At 37.3% G+C, this 17,609-nt stretch overlaps 1 protein-coding gene and 2 pseudogenes across 4 annotated transcripts in view; 1 reads left to right on the top strand and 2 right to left on the bottom strand.

Annotated features, from left to right (window-relative positions):
• Positions 1-3,989, bottom strand: part of LOC111826548 — a 16,578-nt pseudogene extending 12,589 nt beyond the window's left edge.
• The window catches only part of LOC102423191, a 10,600-nt pseudogene extending 4,046 nt beyond the window's left edge, over positions 1-6,554 (top strand).
• Positions 6,555-14,405: 7,851 nt separating this feature from the next.
• The window catches only part of CACNB4 (calcium voltage-gated channel auxiliary subunit beta 4), a 225,773-nt gene continuing 222,569 nt past the window's right edge, over positions 14,406-17,609 (bottom strand). Inside the window, exons 13-14 of one of the 4 annotated variants that reach the window (XM_006091280.3) lie at positions 17,097-17,282; positions 14,406-14,998 (exon numbers count right to left, since the gene is read on the bottom strand). In XM_006091280.3, the coding sequence (XP_006091342.1) occupies positions 14,738-14,998; positions 17,097-17,282 (447 nt within the window). In that variant the 3' untranslated portion in view covers positions 14,406-14,737. The remainder of the gene's footprint in view (positions 14,999-17,096; positions 17,283-17,609) is intronic. The other 3 variants (XM_006091281.3, XM_006091279.3, XM_023756121.1) reach the window with 3 other exon arrangements.

The following is a 17,609-nucleotide window of genomic DNA, read 5'->3' as shown; positions in this document are numbered from 1 at the left end:
CCATGCCCTTCAAGTTCTAAAATAAAAAGCTTGGCTGGGTAGAGTATGTATTATTTTTTTTTAACTGGGCCAAAATTACTCAACCTCCTTCACAACCTCTTCACGCCTCAATTTTCGCATCTGTAAAAGCAGAGGATTTGTGTCTGAGGTCTTTGATTCTAGGTCACCTGATAACTATGATAATTAGTCTCTACTCTTGTTAGAGGCAATAAGTGTGTGTGTAGGGGTGGGGGAACAGAAGTTGTGTACTTCACCTTCACAAAGAAGCCCCCCTAAGCTCCATCCATCCCCTTTCTATTCTCATTAATTTTGGTTAAAAAGAAGACAAAGAGCCAGGTGGCCTGGCTCAGTGGTTGAGCATTGACCTATGAACCAGAAGGTTATGATTTGATTCCCAGTCAGGGCACATGCCCAGGTTGCAGGCCTGATTCCCAGTGTGGGGCATGCAGGAGACAGCCAGTCAATGATTCTTTCTCATAATTGATGTTTCTATCCCTCCCTCTCTCTTCTTTCCTCTCTGGAAAAAAAAATACAAAGAAGAAGTGTGTGTGTGTGTGTGTGTGTGTGTGTGTGTGTGTGTCAGGGTGGGGTGGGGGGCTGTAAGAGGCATTTTGAACTGCTTTGCTCCCCTTCTCCAAGAGTTGAATGTTAAATAATCTACAATAAACTACACCTTAACACTTCACCTTTCTTAGTCATACACTATCTTATCTCAACATATTTTTTAAAAGTGCAGCATATGAGTAAGACCTCAAGGCAGCCTACAGATTGTCTTAGTTGTCTGAGCTAGCAAACTCATACTGTAAAACAAAGGACAGCAATGAGGACTGAAACATGCCTCTTTTAAAAAAAAACTGCAAGAAAAGTCTTTTTTTTTTAATCTTTTGGGTTTGTGGTTAAAAAGTCAAAGTTTAGAATAGACATGTGAAGGGAAAGAAAATTAGCATGTTAATTCACTGAGGAATAAAGTGAAGAAATAAAATGTACTCACTATGGTTAAGCTACTAAATTACTAAAATAAAGTAGGTTGAGGTATGAGGAAACAATTCTATTCTTGTTTTAACTAGCCTGAAACCTGGATATATATCAAACCTCAGATAATCCTCAGATCACCCCTGAAGGACTAAGGAAAGAATGTTCACGTATCCAATCCACCTGATATCCATTATCCAAACCACTGCTCATCTAGATGAGTATCATCTCAGACCATTTCAGAGGCTAAGAATGTAGGACTCACTGCTATGGGAATGTAACTGGTACAGCCACTATGGAAAACAGAATGGAGATTCCTTTAAAAATTAAGAATAGAGTTACCATGTGACCTAGCAAACCCTCTTCTGGGTATCTACCCCCCAAAATTGAAAACATTTATTCATAAAGATATATGTATCTCTATGTTCATTGCAGCATTATTCATGGTGGCTAAGACATGAAACAACCAAAGTGTCCTTTGATAGATGATTAGATAAAGGATATCATATATATATATATATATATATATATGATGGAATACTACTCAGCCATCAAAAAGATGAAATACTGCCATTTGCAACAACATGGATGGATCTTAAGAATACCATGCTAAGCAAAATAAGTCAGATGGAAAAAGTCAAGAACCATATGATTTCACATGTATGTGGGATGTAAAACAAATGAACAAACAGACAAACAAACAAAAACTCATAGACAGAGACAACAATATGGTGGTTACCAGAGGGGAGGAGGGAGGGAAGGTAGAAAATGGTAAAGGGGGTCAAATATATGGCGATGGAAGGACAATTGACTGGGTGGTAAATACACAATGCAATATACAGATGATGTATTATAGAATGATATACTTGAAAGCTATATGATTTTATTAACCGATGTCACTCCAATAAATTTAATAAAATTTCAAACAAAACTGATTCTTCTTAAGAATGTAATTTCTACTGTAAGAACCCTCAACTTTTCTTTTTTCTTCCGCACACTCTGGGCATTGCCTTATTGTGTTTCTGGTTTGCAACCTTGAGTAAATCTTAATCATTTATTTCTAACAAAGCCTCCAGACTCTCGACATACATGGTGTTAGCATCATGGGATCTGAAGAATACTTCATTTCGATTCCAGTGCCACTGCTGGGTTTGAGCAAGGTAACTCAAGCCCCTTGTGCTCTGTCATCTCCCCAGCAGCTCTGGGCTTCCAGTTATGAGTCCTCTCGGTTCTGGACCTCCCTCCTTCAGCTGATGTTCAGACCTTTATTCTTAGGTCCTCTGATCCTCGGTGCCCTATTTTTAAGCTCGTCACGCAGGGAAAATCCACTTCTGGAATGCCTGCTGGATTTATGGTCCATCCTCTGCTAAGTATTTGTCTAAGTGAACCCTGATATAAAGGACAATTTGGAGTAAGAGTGGCCCCTCTGGGGATCTTTGGAGATTCTGAAATTAGTATATTTACCTGCACAATTAGAGAATCTTAGAAATGTTAAACAAGGTGAAGGAGAAGGGTTTTTTCAATAGGTATGTAGAGACCTCTAAGAAATTGAATGATTCAAAGATAGACAACAGCTCTTTTGTCTGGCTGTGACAGCTTTCAGGGGAATTTTTCTTTAAAATTTTCCTCTAACAAGTTCTCCAAAACTTTCTTCCCAGGAACTCTAGCTGTTTATATATACAAAACATTTTAGTCCCTCCTCTTGTGCCTTTTTAATAAAGCGAACCAATTTAGCCAAAATAATTTAGAATTCTAATGGCCACTAAGGTAAAACTTTAAGTCCATTTCAAGGGGCCTCCCTTAAAGAGAGAATTCCAAACCCCTCTGAAGACAATGGAATTCATTCTTTGATATTTAGAAACTTCTAAAAGTTAGATTGACATAAAAAAAACAAACAAACAAACAAAAAAAAAACAAACACCAGGTACTAAAAGGAGTTTAAAAGAAACTTTGGCCAATTGAGCAGGTGCTTTAAAATCTTACTATTTCTCCTGCCTGAAACCTGACAAGATATTTTATTTGAAAGGATTTGATAACTTTTGGATTAGAAAATTGGCACAATTGGAAGCTGAAGACTCAGAGCCTGATAGGAATATTTTAAAGGCCTCCTCCCCTAAACTGAAATAAACTGTGTACCCAGAGGGGAAGAAGAAAGTGAGGAATGACCAGTTGGATGGGTCGATCAACCTGTGGTGTCACTGAAGTTACAACCTAATTTGGGAGGAATTAGAGTAACTGTCCTTATCTTACAAATCTTTTCAAAACCAGAAATGCAGCTCTACAAGCAGTTCAAATTCCATCTATCTTTACCATCCTCAATTCCCAAGATTGAAGAAAAAATAGGAAAGGTTTTTTAAAAAAAAACAAAACATATATTTTTATTGATTTCAGAGAGGAAGGAAGAGGGCGAGAGAAAGAAAGAAATATCAATGATGAGAGAGAATTATTGATCGGCTACTTCCTGCACGCTTCACACTGGGGATTGAGCCTGCAACCCGAGCATGTGCCCCAACCAGGAATCAACTATGACTTCTTGGTTCATAGGCCAACACTCAACCACTGAGCCATGCCAGCCAAGCAAAGAGGGTTTTACTTATTTATTTTAAATACTAGGGGCACAGTGCATGAATTGGTGCACCTTGAAAGGAACTGTGGGCCTCAAGGCTGTGGTGGGCACAGGGCGGGTCTCAGCCTATCCTCCACACCCCACCCAGTCCTTCCCACCGTGGCCCCAGTCTCCTCTCTGCCGGCAGCCCTGCTCCCACCACTGCCACTCCCATGTGCTGACGGTGCGGTGTCTGGCAATCAGGGGCAGTGTCGGGCACCGGCAGCGGGTGAGAGTGGCAGCTCTGGTGCCAGCAGCAGGTGCAAGTACCAGGCAGGACCATGGTCCGCAGGAGCAAAGAATTTTCAGTAACCACCAGAGGCTCGCCCCGATGACAGCCACTGGCGTCCTGCCTTGGTCTGGTGGCCCTGCTCACCTGATCCACCATCCGGCTGCAGCTGAAGCCCACCATGTTCCTCGCACGCCCCCTGGTGGTCAGCGCACATCATAGCAACCAATTGTTCAGTTGTTCTGCCATTCGGTCTATTTGCATATTAGGGTTTTATATATATAGATATTTTTATTGATTTCAGAGAGGAAGGAAGAGGGAGAGATAGAAACACCATCGGATGCCTCCTGCATGTCCCCTACTGGGGATTGAGCCTGAAACCTGGGCATGTGCCCTTGACCAAAATGGGACTCGGGACCCTTCAGTCCACAGGCCAATGCTCTATCCACTGAGCCAAACCGGCTAGGGTGCAAGAAGGGTTTTTTAAAGAACAAACTGCTGCTCTGGCTCTAAGGTTCCTTGCCAAGGAAAAATACAAATCTTAATTGTCTTCACCACAAATACTAATAAGAAAAAGGTTTAGCCAACTGAATGAATAAACTTAACTTATTCCAACTGTTATAAATTAGTGGGATTTTTTAAAAATCGTATTGTACCTGTCTCAGGGCTGAAATTTTATTTATTTTATTATTATTTTTAAAAATATATTTTATTGATTTTTTACAGAGAGGAAGGGAGAGGGATAGAGATTTAGAAACATCGATCAGCTGCCTCCTGCACGCCCCCCACTGGGGATGTGCCCGCAACAAATGTACATGCCCTTGACGGGAATCAAACCTGGGACCCTTCATTCTACAGGCCAACGCTCTATCCACTGAGCCAAACCAGTTAGGGCAGGGCTGAAATTTTAAAAAGAAACTATAGGTCTCTGGTTGCATCTGTTTCTATATGTGTATGTATGTTTACCTCTGGATGATATTGCTAGAATTGGTTTGTAAAAATCTCTGTTCAATTGGTTTAAAGAAATTAAGTATCTATATAAAAATTCTCATAAATATAATAGAAACTAATGCTAATGCTTTTCAGGATCATGCGTTTGGTGTGGTTAAATAGGCATGTCTTTAGGGCTATTATAATACTTTATTTTACTTGGGTTTATTGGTCAAATAAGTTCATGTTATCTTGGTTGCAAAACTTGTCAGCAAGAAAAGTAACTTAGTACGATGACATTTTCATAAGTAACCCAGGCATAATTGTGAAGAACAAGTAAAATAAGTAGATGTAGATCGGTAAGTTTTTAGGTGATCTTTTTGGCATTATTTATCTTTTATAGCATGTCTACTTACTTCCTCCAAATCTTTTGGTAACATGAAACCTTAGAGTTTTAATAAATTAAAATAAATGATGAATCAAAGTAAAATCATTGAATATCTAGATCATTTCCACATAAGATAAAATACTGAGACATTAATTCTTAAATTAAGTTTATGTTTGACTTCTTATTGCAGACAAACTAGATAAACTTGAATTTGTTAATTAACCTGTGTTGTGCTTTGTTCAGAAAGCAGATCTTTCTAAAACAATTATGAAATGTATTTGCCAGTATTTCTTCTCTGAGGAAACACCGGATGGCAGAAAAGGAGGTGCTGTGGCAGGGCCTAGGATCGGGGGCTGCAGAGGGTTCATGGAGGACTTGGTGGCTGCATCCAGGGCCCAGGTTGAGACCAGGGACCGGGCAGGACGAGCTTGTGGAGGCAAGGCCGAGGACAAAGAGTGGATCCCCATCACCAAGCTGGTCAAGGACAAGAAGATCAAGTCCCTGGAGGAGATCTAATTCTCCCTGCCCATCAAGAAATCTGAGGTCATTGACTTTTTACTGGGGGGCATCCCTCAAGGATGAGGTTTTGTAGATTATGCTGGTGCAAAAGCAGACCCGCGTTACCAGAGGACCCTCTTCAAAGCATTTGTGGCCATTGGGGACTACAGTGGGCAAGTCGGCCTCAGTGTTAAGTGCCCCAAGGAAGTAGCCACTGCCATCCAGGGCCCATCATCCTGGTCAGGCTCTCTATTGTCCCTGAGCAGGGAGGCTACTGGGGGCACAAAATCAGCAAATCCCACACCGTCCCTCACAAGGTGACCCACCCTGTGGCTCTGTGCTGATGTGCCTCATCCCCACCCCCAGGGGCACTGGTCTCGTCTCAGCCCCTGTGCCAAGAAGCTGCAGCTGATGGCAGGTATCAAAGACTGTTGTACCTTGGCCGGGCTGCACCGCCACTCTGGGCAACTGTGCCAAGGCCGCCTTTGATGCCATCTCCAAGACCTACAGTTATCTGCCCCTCAAAGGTATTCAACAAGCCTCCCTATCAGAAAGTCACAGGACATCTGATAAAAACCCACACCGGAGTTTCTGTGCAAAGGGCCCAGGCTCCAGCCATGGCCATCACATAATTTTATACAAGAAAAACAAAGTGAATTAAGCCTGTTAAAACGAAACAAAAACTATATATATTTTCCAGTAAAAGAGCCTATGTTTCCAGAGGTTATAAAATGTATTCATAAATTTTCCAGTCTAAAGAGTAATAATTACTTACTTTTCAGTTGTCATTAGAAATTAAGGTTTCCAACAGTGAAGAATTTTAATTAATATGGAAGGAAATAATATGTGTTTTCAGTAAAAGAAGATATAAGGTATGGAATTGCATTTTGGAGAAAAGTGTCGTGAAAAGGAATCTTGGGAAAGAAATTTTATGTGTGATCAGCTGGATAAGATTGAATAAATTTGTTAGAAGGATTTTTAAAAATAAACTTTAATATCAATATCGTACTAAATCTATATCCTTTCATCTGTTAAAAGGACAAGTTTTCTTAGATGATTGGTCTACTCTTAACATTATGAACATGTTTTGTCAAGAAAGCAAAGATTTTGTTTTATCAAAATAATTTCTGTGTTTTATGTTGCCACAATCAGGTCTTTAATTTGTTCAGAGAATAGGAAAATGTGACCCATAAACAAAAGAAAAATCATTCCATAGACATAGACCCGGGAAGTTAAGTGATTACTCTAAGCTCATAGTTCCTTCCAGACCTAGACTTTGAACCCAGGCAAGAGTTAGAGCCCACGATGTAACCACTATTCTAATTGGCCTGTAGTATGACAGGACAAGCACGATGTTTCTACAATCTGTCTTGTTAGTGCAGATGTGCTGGTGATAAGAAAGGTGGCTTCAGGTATACCGCCAGGTTGATGGAGTGATTATTGGTTGAAATGCCTTGTTAGTTAGGGCAGCCTTATATAGTACTTCAGTAACTGAGGTTCCATTCATTCAGTCAACATTGATTGTATTCCAGGGATTCTTTTGTATGCTTCAGATAACTATCAGCTTACAAGCATTTACTATGTGTATTTTTAGATAAAAGTACTTTAGAGAGCCCGGCTCGGGGGCTCGGTTGGTTGGAGTGTTGTCTTGTACACCAAAAAGGTTGCGGGTGCTATTCCCAGTCAGAGCACATACCTAGGTTGCAGATTCAATCCTCCATTTGGGTTCATATGGGAGGCAACCGGTTGATGTTTCTCTCTCACATCAATGTCTCTCTACCCCCACCCCTACCCACCTCCTCTCTCTAAAAATCAATAAACATATCCTCCATCCTAGTGAGGATTTTAAAAAAAATTTTTTTAAAGACGTACTTTAGTGAGAAAAGTTCCAATGAGCTTTGGTTTCTTCATTTGAAGTTGGATCTAATAATCTACGCCCTGCCTGTTTTCCAGGGCAGTCAGATGGGATAAATGTGATGAAGCTTGTGAAATAACTTGGCTTCAATAAATTATTGTATAATTCTAATGCAGCAATAATAATCAACATAGCACACATTTCTTTTCACCTTCTTGGACTTTGCAATTAGAGAAAAGTCAAATGCTGATCAAGCTGTAACATGGACAATTGACACTGAGCACACAAAATTCAAGCCATAAGCCATATGGAATTCTACAGGTACAGAATACCTTTGGAAATAGCTGATAACTGCTACAATAAATTAATTACTTAGAGGTTTTCTTGTGAACAATATGGCTTATCTAGTTTATTTTCCTATATTGTATTCAATACTATACCACACATATATTATAAAATATCCTATCTCATGTGTGTATGCGTTTAACTTACAAGTTCTTTCCTAATACTACAGTACTTCTTTTATGATCACTCATAACACCTGACAGAGTAGTCAGGAAATAGTCATTTAATTGAATCTGTGTTGCCCTGGCCAGTGCAGCTCAGTTGGTTGAGTATCATCTAGTGCATCAAAAGGTCACTGGTTCAATTCCAGTCAGGGTACATACCCAGGTCCTGCGGGTTTGGTCCGAAGTTGGGCTGCATACAATAGGCAACTGATCAATGTTTCTTTCTCACAACAATGTTTCTCTGTCTCTCTCCCTCTCCCTTTCTAAAAAAATATTTTTTAAACAATAAAAGAGCATATTTAATTGAACATGTGTTTTCAGGGTATTTAGACTTTTGGTTTCTCTATAAGAAATAATATAAAGGAGAGGTATAATGCTGGTTTCAGTGTTTTTTTCATTTATTATATAAAAGAAAAAATTAATGCAGTTGGTTTGTACACATTGAAATTCCATAAAACAAATCCATAGAAATTAGGATACTATATGCATGCACTCTGCATTTTCTTTGTTAAATGTTTTGGTTCACAAAAATAACAACACATTTTTTTTTCCTTTAAAGCCACTAGAGCAGAGGGAGATCAAAACATGCAGCACGGTACACATTTGCATAGTATATGTTACCCAGCATGCCTTGTAGAATGCTACACATTCACCTATATAAGAAAAATAAAAGGGGGCAAATTATCAAAATAATAGCTAATGTTGAAAGAAAGAAAAAAAGTTACTTGACAAAGGTGGAATCTTCCCCTGCACCCCCCCCCACCCCAATTTGTAGCTGGCAATACAGCAGTGGTTTGGGATATCAACAGCCCTCAGGAAAGTAGGGAACATCATTTTACATCCAATTGCCATTTTTATTTGTGGTTTTTGTAAGTTTCTGTTTTCCCTCCTGCCACCCCTAAAAAAAACACACAAAAAAACACAGCTAATGGCTTTAACTTATGTTTCAAAATAGTATTCAGTACAAACAGATTGAAGAATCCCTAAATACTTCTTTGTTGCTGGGACATTTTTATTTATCATTCTGACTTTAGGCTGTGAAAAATAGGAAACATTTCAAACATGTCCGGAATTCAGAGGAGCCCTATGAGCTCACCTCTCTGTTACATTTTGTAGTTGTGATTGAAGAATAAATAAGAACAGTAAATATAGTATGAATCTTATCACAAAATAAAATTTAATATGTTTCTGGAAGGGAATAAAGTATAATAAATTACATCCATCGATTGCAAGGCTCTGAAGCAAATTGCTGGAAAAGTATTAAGCAGCAAGTTAGAAAGATGATAAATGAAATACATCTGGTAAAACTTAGAACTAAATCTATATCCTTTTAAAAAATACAACTGCCAATTTTAACAGTGGAATTGTTGTAAGTTTGTGCTATAACAAATGTGCTTCTTTCTCCTCAATCTATTTTCATATTATTGGCAAAATATATATCTTTTATAATTTTATACTGTACAATATATGTTTTTGCTACATTATTTTTCTACTGTGTAATGCAGATGAAAAGTAACAACATAGATTTATTTTGGGAATAAAATGCTTTCATTTTAATAACATCCGAGAAAATATTGTAAGGCATATGAAAAATAGTATGCAACAATGTAGCATTAATAATCCTGCATCTTTAATACATCCTTTATGCATACAAGATGCACACTGATTTCAGTTAAAAGTGTGTAAAAGTGGCATGCAAGTAGGGCAAGAGTGGCCCCTACATAAATATAGACATAGCCATTTGTTGAGAAATGTAAGTGTTCAAAACGTAACCAAGAACACTTACCACGTATTGAAAGCTAGAGGCCAGCTACTTTTGGTTCTTAAATAGTTCTCATTTTAAATCCTTACAGTTTTCAAACAGGAAGCATCAGTGTATTTCCAAAACCACTCTAAATTCATTAGAAACATTTTTTTTACAATTTTCTGCACACCTTTTACACACATCAAAAGAAACAAAGGAAAGTTTCATATGTAACTATGACTCCCCAAAACTCACTGCTGCTCACTTATTTATACATTTTTTGCATGGTAAGTGGGAGTTACAGCCCTTAGTCAAGATTATCTGCTGAGATATTTCCTAGTCTTCTCATAATGTCCCTCGATTATATGAAGCATTTGGGATTAAATCATCCATAAGCAGAGATAGCTGCTATAAGAGGATGTATTTCATTTGAGAATGTTTTAAGAAAAGAAGAAACCTTTCAAAAGTAATTTTTGAATGCTGTAGCTCTCTGTCTGTCCATGTAAGCCAATGTTACTATTTTGACTAACTTGACATTTAAGTGAACAACATACAGTTATCCTCGTTGTCTGACAGCTGTGGTATTGACAGTGAGCATGATTGTCATTTAAAAGAGCGGACTGTTTTCTGACCTACAGACACAGCTTGAGTAAGTAACTTAGTATGAACAATATTTAAAGGTATATGGAGCTAATAAAGCAAATTTTATTACATAATTTCCTATAATGTTTTCCATTCATATAGTTATTCAAATATGAGTTTTATGTAATTAAAAAGAAAATGACATGCACTATTGTCATGAAAGACAAAGGCAGAAATAGGAAAGAAATAAGGGGTACATTCCCATTTATTTGAAATATTTTATATATATTTTTTGATGACATAGGAGTTCAAGAGAATGTATATTCTTACCCAGTAAATGCCTAAGTATCCACAGGAGAAGTCAAGCTTCAACAAAGTTTGAATTTACAAACCAGCTGCACTTAAACATCAAGTATCTGCATCTACTATCTTTCAGACTTAGAGCTGGATGTTATAACAAGTTGCACACAAAGATAATTCCCCTGCAGTTTGATTTGTTCCCTATGATGAACGACTTATTAAATTAACCTTGCTTCCTAATAAATTGTGAACCTATTCAAAGAAAACTTCACTAATGTGGAAGAAATGAAAGGGTGACAAGAGCATTTTGGAAACAGTTTAAAATCTAAAGGGAAGGTATATTTTAACAATTTATGTATTTAGCTTTGCTGCAAGATTAGCAGTAATAGTAATAAATTTGATCACTATTTATTGAAAAGTATTTTTCTCTTTAAAGACTGCTTGTCTTTTGTAGAGAAGAGGTAGTATAAATATCAATATATAGGGCAAATTCTATAGTAGAATTATATTGTTTTTATTCTTAGCAAATACCAAAATAAAATTGTATAACTAAGAAAATATACTAGCATGCAAAATAAGGTTGCCTAGCAATATTCTTAACTGACATCCTGGGTCTCAACAACATTTTATGATATGTTCATTCAAAGAGTTGAAATTTGCAAACCAACTACTGGCATGATTTTCGTCTCTCCCTCCCTTTCACTGCCCTAGCTCTTATTATGAATTTTAAGGCCCCCACACAACAGACAAGTTCAAGTATGCAGGTATGAAAAGAGGTTAACATTCCAAAAATACATTTTGCAAACAACAATAATAAATAAAGTAACTGACAAATTATTTCAAGGGAACAAATAATTTGCTCAGAATTTGTTTTATATTTAAAAAATTCATTTCCTTTAGGACTAAGTGCAATGAAGTATCATCACATAATTAAGACTCTCTTATTAGGAAAGACTATCAGTCTAAATTAATAATTTTAATTTTCTTTCCAATGGAACTGTAAAAAGATAAGAGAGAATCATTAGTCATTTATAAACATTGCTAAGCGTTCCCTTAAATATTGGAGTAAACAAGATCACATTGTTGAGTATAATATTGAAGTCATATTATAGCCTTGAGAATTAACATCAGTATTGACAAGTTGCATTCCTTTTTTACCAGGACTACATTTCCACATCGTCACATGAGTCTACGTGGTTACATGTTCAATGACTGAAATGACAGAATATGTAACTTACATATTCTGAAACTACATATACCAAAATCACAGAATATGTGGTTTATACTACAAGTTAAAACAGCCTCAAAATATTATACGACTTCTTTCTCCTGCTTATCATTTTCTATTTTCAAATGAAATCAGTTAAAAACAAAGTACTTGTAGAATATGTATTTTCCAAAGGTGCTTGATATGCTTGGCAAAAATAAAACTTTTCATTTAGCATATATCTGTATTTTAGTATCATTTACACAATAAAGTCTAAGGCTTAAAAAAAAGGAAAATGCATCTCTTATTCATTTGGAGAAGATAAACATTACAAAAGGAATGGGGGAAATATGCCATATCAAAGTAAAATTTTAAATATATCCATCAAGAAAATATACATTATATCCTTTCCAAGATTGTTAGCTTTTGAGTAAGAATGCAAAGCAAAACACATATCGACACTTTATGGTAAATGACATATTGGTTTGTGCAGATTTTAAATGGACCTCTCTCTTTATCAGCATGACATGGAAGACTTAGAAACAGGGCTTTGAGAGGCCTTTAAAAACAAGTGATTTTTAAAAGTTGAAAAAATATGAAAATCTTGCTGACTAGGAAATATATGTAAATACTGTTAAAGCTACCTGCCATAAAATGTAAATATTTTAAAGTAGTTAAATGACCGGGTTGCTAATGCTACTACAGAAAAAGCTGAACAGCTGTCTAGTCTAAATTCAGACACCTTGGTGCACTCTTTGCAATTAAATACTGTAATGCGCACAAACAAGAAACCAGTAAAGCATCTAGAAAAATGTTTTGGCTAATGTTTTCTTTCTCATGCAAGTATGTGCTGTACATGTAATAAGTATATTTTTGCTTACTGGAAAATGCTCTTCTGTGCTCTAACAAAGTATTCAGTAATGGCAGGTTATATGTTTATTAAAGTGCATAATGGATACAGCTCTTTTAAATGTCTTAACTGAAAGTTCTGTAAGCTTCACTAGATGACAAAAGAACTTCATAAGCCAGTAACACATATTAACTTTTAGAATTTACTGAGCCCATATTTTTAGTTGTATCAAATATTTGAGATAACTTACATAATTATAGGCATCTTCATTATCAGCTAAACATAATGGAATATGCACAGTGAACATGAGGGGAGGGAATGTGGGAAGTCATAATGGGGTTTAACATATGTATAATTAATCAAGAATATGAAACTTATTTTCATGGCCAGGAAATTTATTTAACTGGTGCATGCTTCGAGAGCCTAAATATTGAAAGGCTTGGTGGAGGGAAAAAGATAATAGAAAATGAATTATTATTGTTTCCAAAAAATAGGTTTTATGACATGTACCAGTACAAAAGGATTTTTATGCATGGTCCAACTGGGGCTTTAGAAAAATGCATGCATTGTAGACTTTTAGAAACAAGAGCCTTTTCCTAAAGACATTTGTGTATTGTATAAAATGGTCAATTTCAACAATTTCTTGGATCATAGTGAATCTAAGTCTTCCTTAAAAATATAAGATAGAAGGTCACCAATTCCAAAATTATAGCCACTGGAAAAACTGTGAAGACTTAATATGTGAAGAGGAATGTTGATTAGAAATAAGGAAGCTCAATCTCCAAATTCTTTATAATCCTTTGCAATAAAAATACTATAAGTTTAGTGAACAAATATGTTCTGAATGAGTTTCTTTTCATTGCAAGCTTTTACATTCATCACTTGTTTTCACATTTTCAATTGTTTGGTACAAACACATCTTTCAATATCAAAATTGAATGTGTCTACATAAAACTAACATCCTTAGAATAATTATAAAGAATTTGGTGAAGGGCTAGAGCATTCAGATATTCAAAGACAGAGGTTGAGTGAGGCAATGAAAAATATTCAGTTGTGCCTAGTGGGAAATACTGAACCCGTGTTTGTGAAGTGGATGGAAAAATTCCCACCTGGAGGTGTTTAGCTTTGCACTCAGGAGGATGTGTGCCCATCCTTACTCCCTGACTTCAGATCCAGGATGTATGTAGTTGTGCTCAGATTTATTAAAGGGGAAACACCCATTTTCCATTTCACATAACCTGCTATGATTGGGCTTCCCTTTTCTCTCTCACTGCAAAAGAAATTTTGAGATTTTTTTCCCAACTTCAAATGAAATAACAGTAGTGACTAAACGAAAAGCAAAACACTTTGAAACAACAGCTGTGCCAGGAAAGAAATAAAAATATTAAAATATGAGAAGATTGTATACTTTCCGTATTAATTTGAGATTCTTTTGGCACTATCAATACATTTGGTAAGTTTGAAAAGCCATTTTGGAAACATTAACGTATATTAAAATGTGTATACATTCCAACTTTAAGTGTAAATTTAGCTTCCAGCAAAAAAATACCATAGCTGGTTTTGGCTTCTATTGGTATTTTGATATCCTCATTAATCAGTTATTTTTTCAGATTTTTTTAATGGATCGCCACATGCTCAAGTAGACTTTCTAGTCGATTCACCCAAATTCCAACAGGAATTGGTTTATAAATTGGTTCCAACTGGAACTGGTCATTTGGAATTTCCAGCATGGGAAATTATTTTATATGTGCCTTGATAAGTACCCTAACTTACAAATTGATGTGTCTAAATCTAATGAAGAAAACAAAGGTACTGTTATGTAAATGTTGCACTTAAAAATATCTATATGATTGGGCATCTAATATCCATCTAGACTTAAGGGCATGATGTACTTTTTTTTCTTTTCTTTTTTTTTTTTGCCCCTTATTTAGCATCAAATGACAGCAGCCCATAAACACAGTAAATACTGTGCTGTACTTGCCAAGTTAAGATGACTGGTTTATCCTAGCAGTGCTATGGCAAATTGTCAACAGATGAATTTTTGTTTGTTTGTTTGCTTCTTGCAGACTCAAAGCCTATGTCGGGAGTCATGGCTATAGCCCCCCGGTGATCCTCGGTTCCTGTGGGGTTTGTAACTGTCCTGGTATGAGTCAGGGTAATCTTCTTCCACAAGAGGGTAATGATCTCGGCTATGCTGGGAACTGGAAGACAAGCGGTTCCTGCTCTTCCGAGCCCTTTCGTTGTGATAATTTTCATCAGAGGTCATTAGACTTCGTCTTTCAATTGGAGAGTTCTCTGTGGAATGGTTGCTGTGCCTCACGCGCTGACTCTAAAAATATCAGATAGTTCATTGGTTAAATAATGTCAGCTTCATTCATCTAGAACACGTCAATGCATGTACAAAGAGTAGGATCTGTACAATAAGATGCCGGATATCTGACTTAATGAAGAATTCTGATGCACAAATGATCTGCTCAACATATCTGATTTTATTTATTTGGGACATATCATGCAAAGATGTCAAAGTGTTGATAGTCTATGAATTTAATTACATAATGCTGCATGATTATGCTTCCTCTTAAAATACAGAATTGAAAGTTAACTGTTGAATGGAACTCAATATATTTAGGGAGGCCTAACAACTCCAATTCTGTTGTAAACATGAGGATTATTCTACTATTCAGAAATAAAGTTCAGAATAGCATGATTTGTGCTCATAAAATAATGCATTTGTTTCCGTGCCCTACATAAAGGTAATATTCTTTCTGAAGGACTATACAATTACGTAGCCAACTAATTGATACATTTACAAATCTTGCTTCCTCAACTGAAATGTCATGTAAAACTATCTTCAGATAAAAACTAAATTCCTCTAACATCATTAATTGAAATTATCTTCAGACATTTATTTAATGGCTCAGAAAATGTTATTCAACATTTTTCTTCAAATCATAGGAAAACACGTATCATAGCTGTGTCTGCCTGCTTGGAGGGGTCACCTCAGTTAAGAAACAGGATCGTGATAAAACCAAAGATCCAGATACGTTTCCTCTAAAAGACACTCACCTTCACACAGAAGGAAACTCACGCAACAGTCACAGCCTGTGCCTTAATCTCAGCCAGGGGTCTAGCAATTAACGGCCATGGTTACTAGGAGAAATAGGCCACAGGATGAAGGGCACCGCATTAACTCAGGGGAAACTGGGAGAACCACTCTAGGTGGATTTCTTAGAGATGACGAATCAAGAGTGTTGTCTTTATAGATAAAGTGCAACATTTCATTTCTATGTACATTACAGAAGCACATTGCTTCATGCATCCACTTCTCATTTCACAATGTACAATTTGGAGCCAACCCAAATGAGTCAGTGGAAATGCCACACTCAGATCAGCACACAGGCAGTGAAACAAGGCAAGAAATAGTCCTGGTGCATACATATATACTGTATACAGAATATATGCATATTTTACAGTAGTACATTTCCCATGTGCATTTCCAGCCTCAAAAGCTATTCATTTGTATGGCAGTTTTTCTGCTTACAAAGATGCAATTTTGTAGCAAAGCAATACCATTATAATAGCACTTCAGAGAGAGCCATTTATCTCAGAGTTAACGCAACACGATCTTCAATTATGACTGTCATTATAACCCATTATTACAAAACTAGTCACGATGCAAGAGGGCTCAATTGACTACTACCTGTTCCTCAGTCAGCTGGGGCTTTGGCCACATTCCAGCAGCTGCTTGATAAATGGTAAATAATAACTGATGTAGAAAGGCAGGATTCACTTTGTATCATTGCCTCTGGCTCCCACTTCTAGCTCTGTGTGCAGCACCAGGACACGGGGGAGAGAACTTGTGCTCATCCCCAGCTTCCTTCAAGGACACTTGTCATAGCCACTGACCAAGGTGGGCCCCCACCCCCCAAGAAAACTCAGGGATCGGTCCCTGTTTCCGAACCGAGCAGCTCTACTTGTGTGCACGATCTGTAACGACCGGGCAAGCCAGAGGAGCCCGGAGCCCATGGCGCAGGATTCGCTAAGAGCAGTCAAAAGGTCCCTCTGTCCCCAAATCTTTGACTTAGCTTGTCACTACTGAACAGTCCTTAAGAAGTGACACGGAGAAATAACGAACAGCTGCACGGAGTTTCCTGGCAGAGTCTGGGCATAGAGGGATTAAGTTACCTAAGGGAAGGCCATTATAAATGAACAGAGAACAAAGTTCTAGAGAGAGGGCTCTAGAGAGGGCCACTTTGTCTAGGATAGATCATGATTAAATAATAGTTGAGATTTTTTTTTAATGTATAATGCACACACATGGTTCCCTCTTCAGATTAAGGACAATCTCAGTCTCCATCCCAATCAAGTTCCCTATAGAATCTTAATCAAAGTCGGGTTGTAAAAGCACGAGTGGCAAGTGGCAATACCTGTAACCCAGAAATTGCTGTGGGATATGGTGAGAGAGCTGTGGAGCCCAAATTCCTTCCAAGCAGCGGGGTCATAGGGGTGCTACTGGTTGTGTGGGTAGCGCGCCAGTATGCCTCCAGGTACTCGCCCAGGTGTTCGCACGCATCCTCCAGCTGGTTTTCATCCAGTATAACATCAAACATTTCCTGCAAGAAGAATCCATTTCATTTATACGTCACGCTTTAGGCAATGAAACCTAAAACTCTACTCCACGAAGATCACAGCATTCCTAGTACCCAGCAGCAAATATCAGATCTGAGGGGCGGTGCTGGCAGTTTCTAAAGTTAAAGTCGAGTGAAGAACTGCACAGGTAACCAGGGGCAAACTTGGACACTGACATGAAAATGGGAGTGCTCACTAAATATTTAGCGTTTTCATTATTTAGAAGAAAAAGATGAGGTAAGCATAAAGGGGTTATAAGTAGAATATAGTGAAAAGATAATGTATTCCCATCTGTATCCATATCTTACTAT

Source organism: Myotis lucifugus, unplaced genomic scaffold (assembly GCF_000147115.1).
Source record: "Myotis lucifugus unplaced genomic scaffold, Myoluc2.0 scaffold_89, whole genome shotgun sequence".
Taxonomy (NCBI): Eukaryota; Metazoa; Chordata; class Mammalia; order Chiroptera; family Vespertilionidae; genus Myotis; species Myotis lucifugus.
The sequence above is the reverse complement of the archived record's forward strand: the minus strand, read 5'-3'. Positions and strand labels throughout refer to the sequence as shown.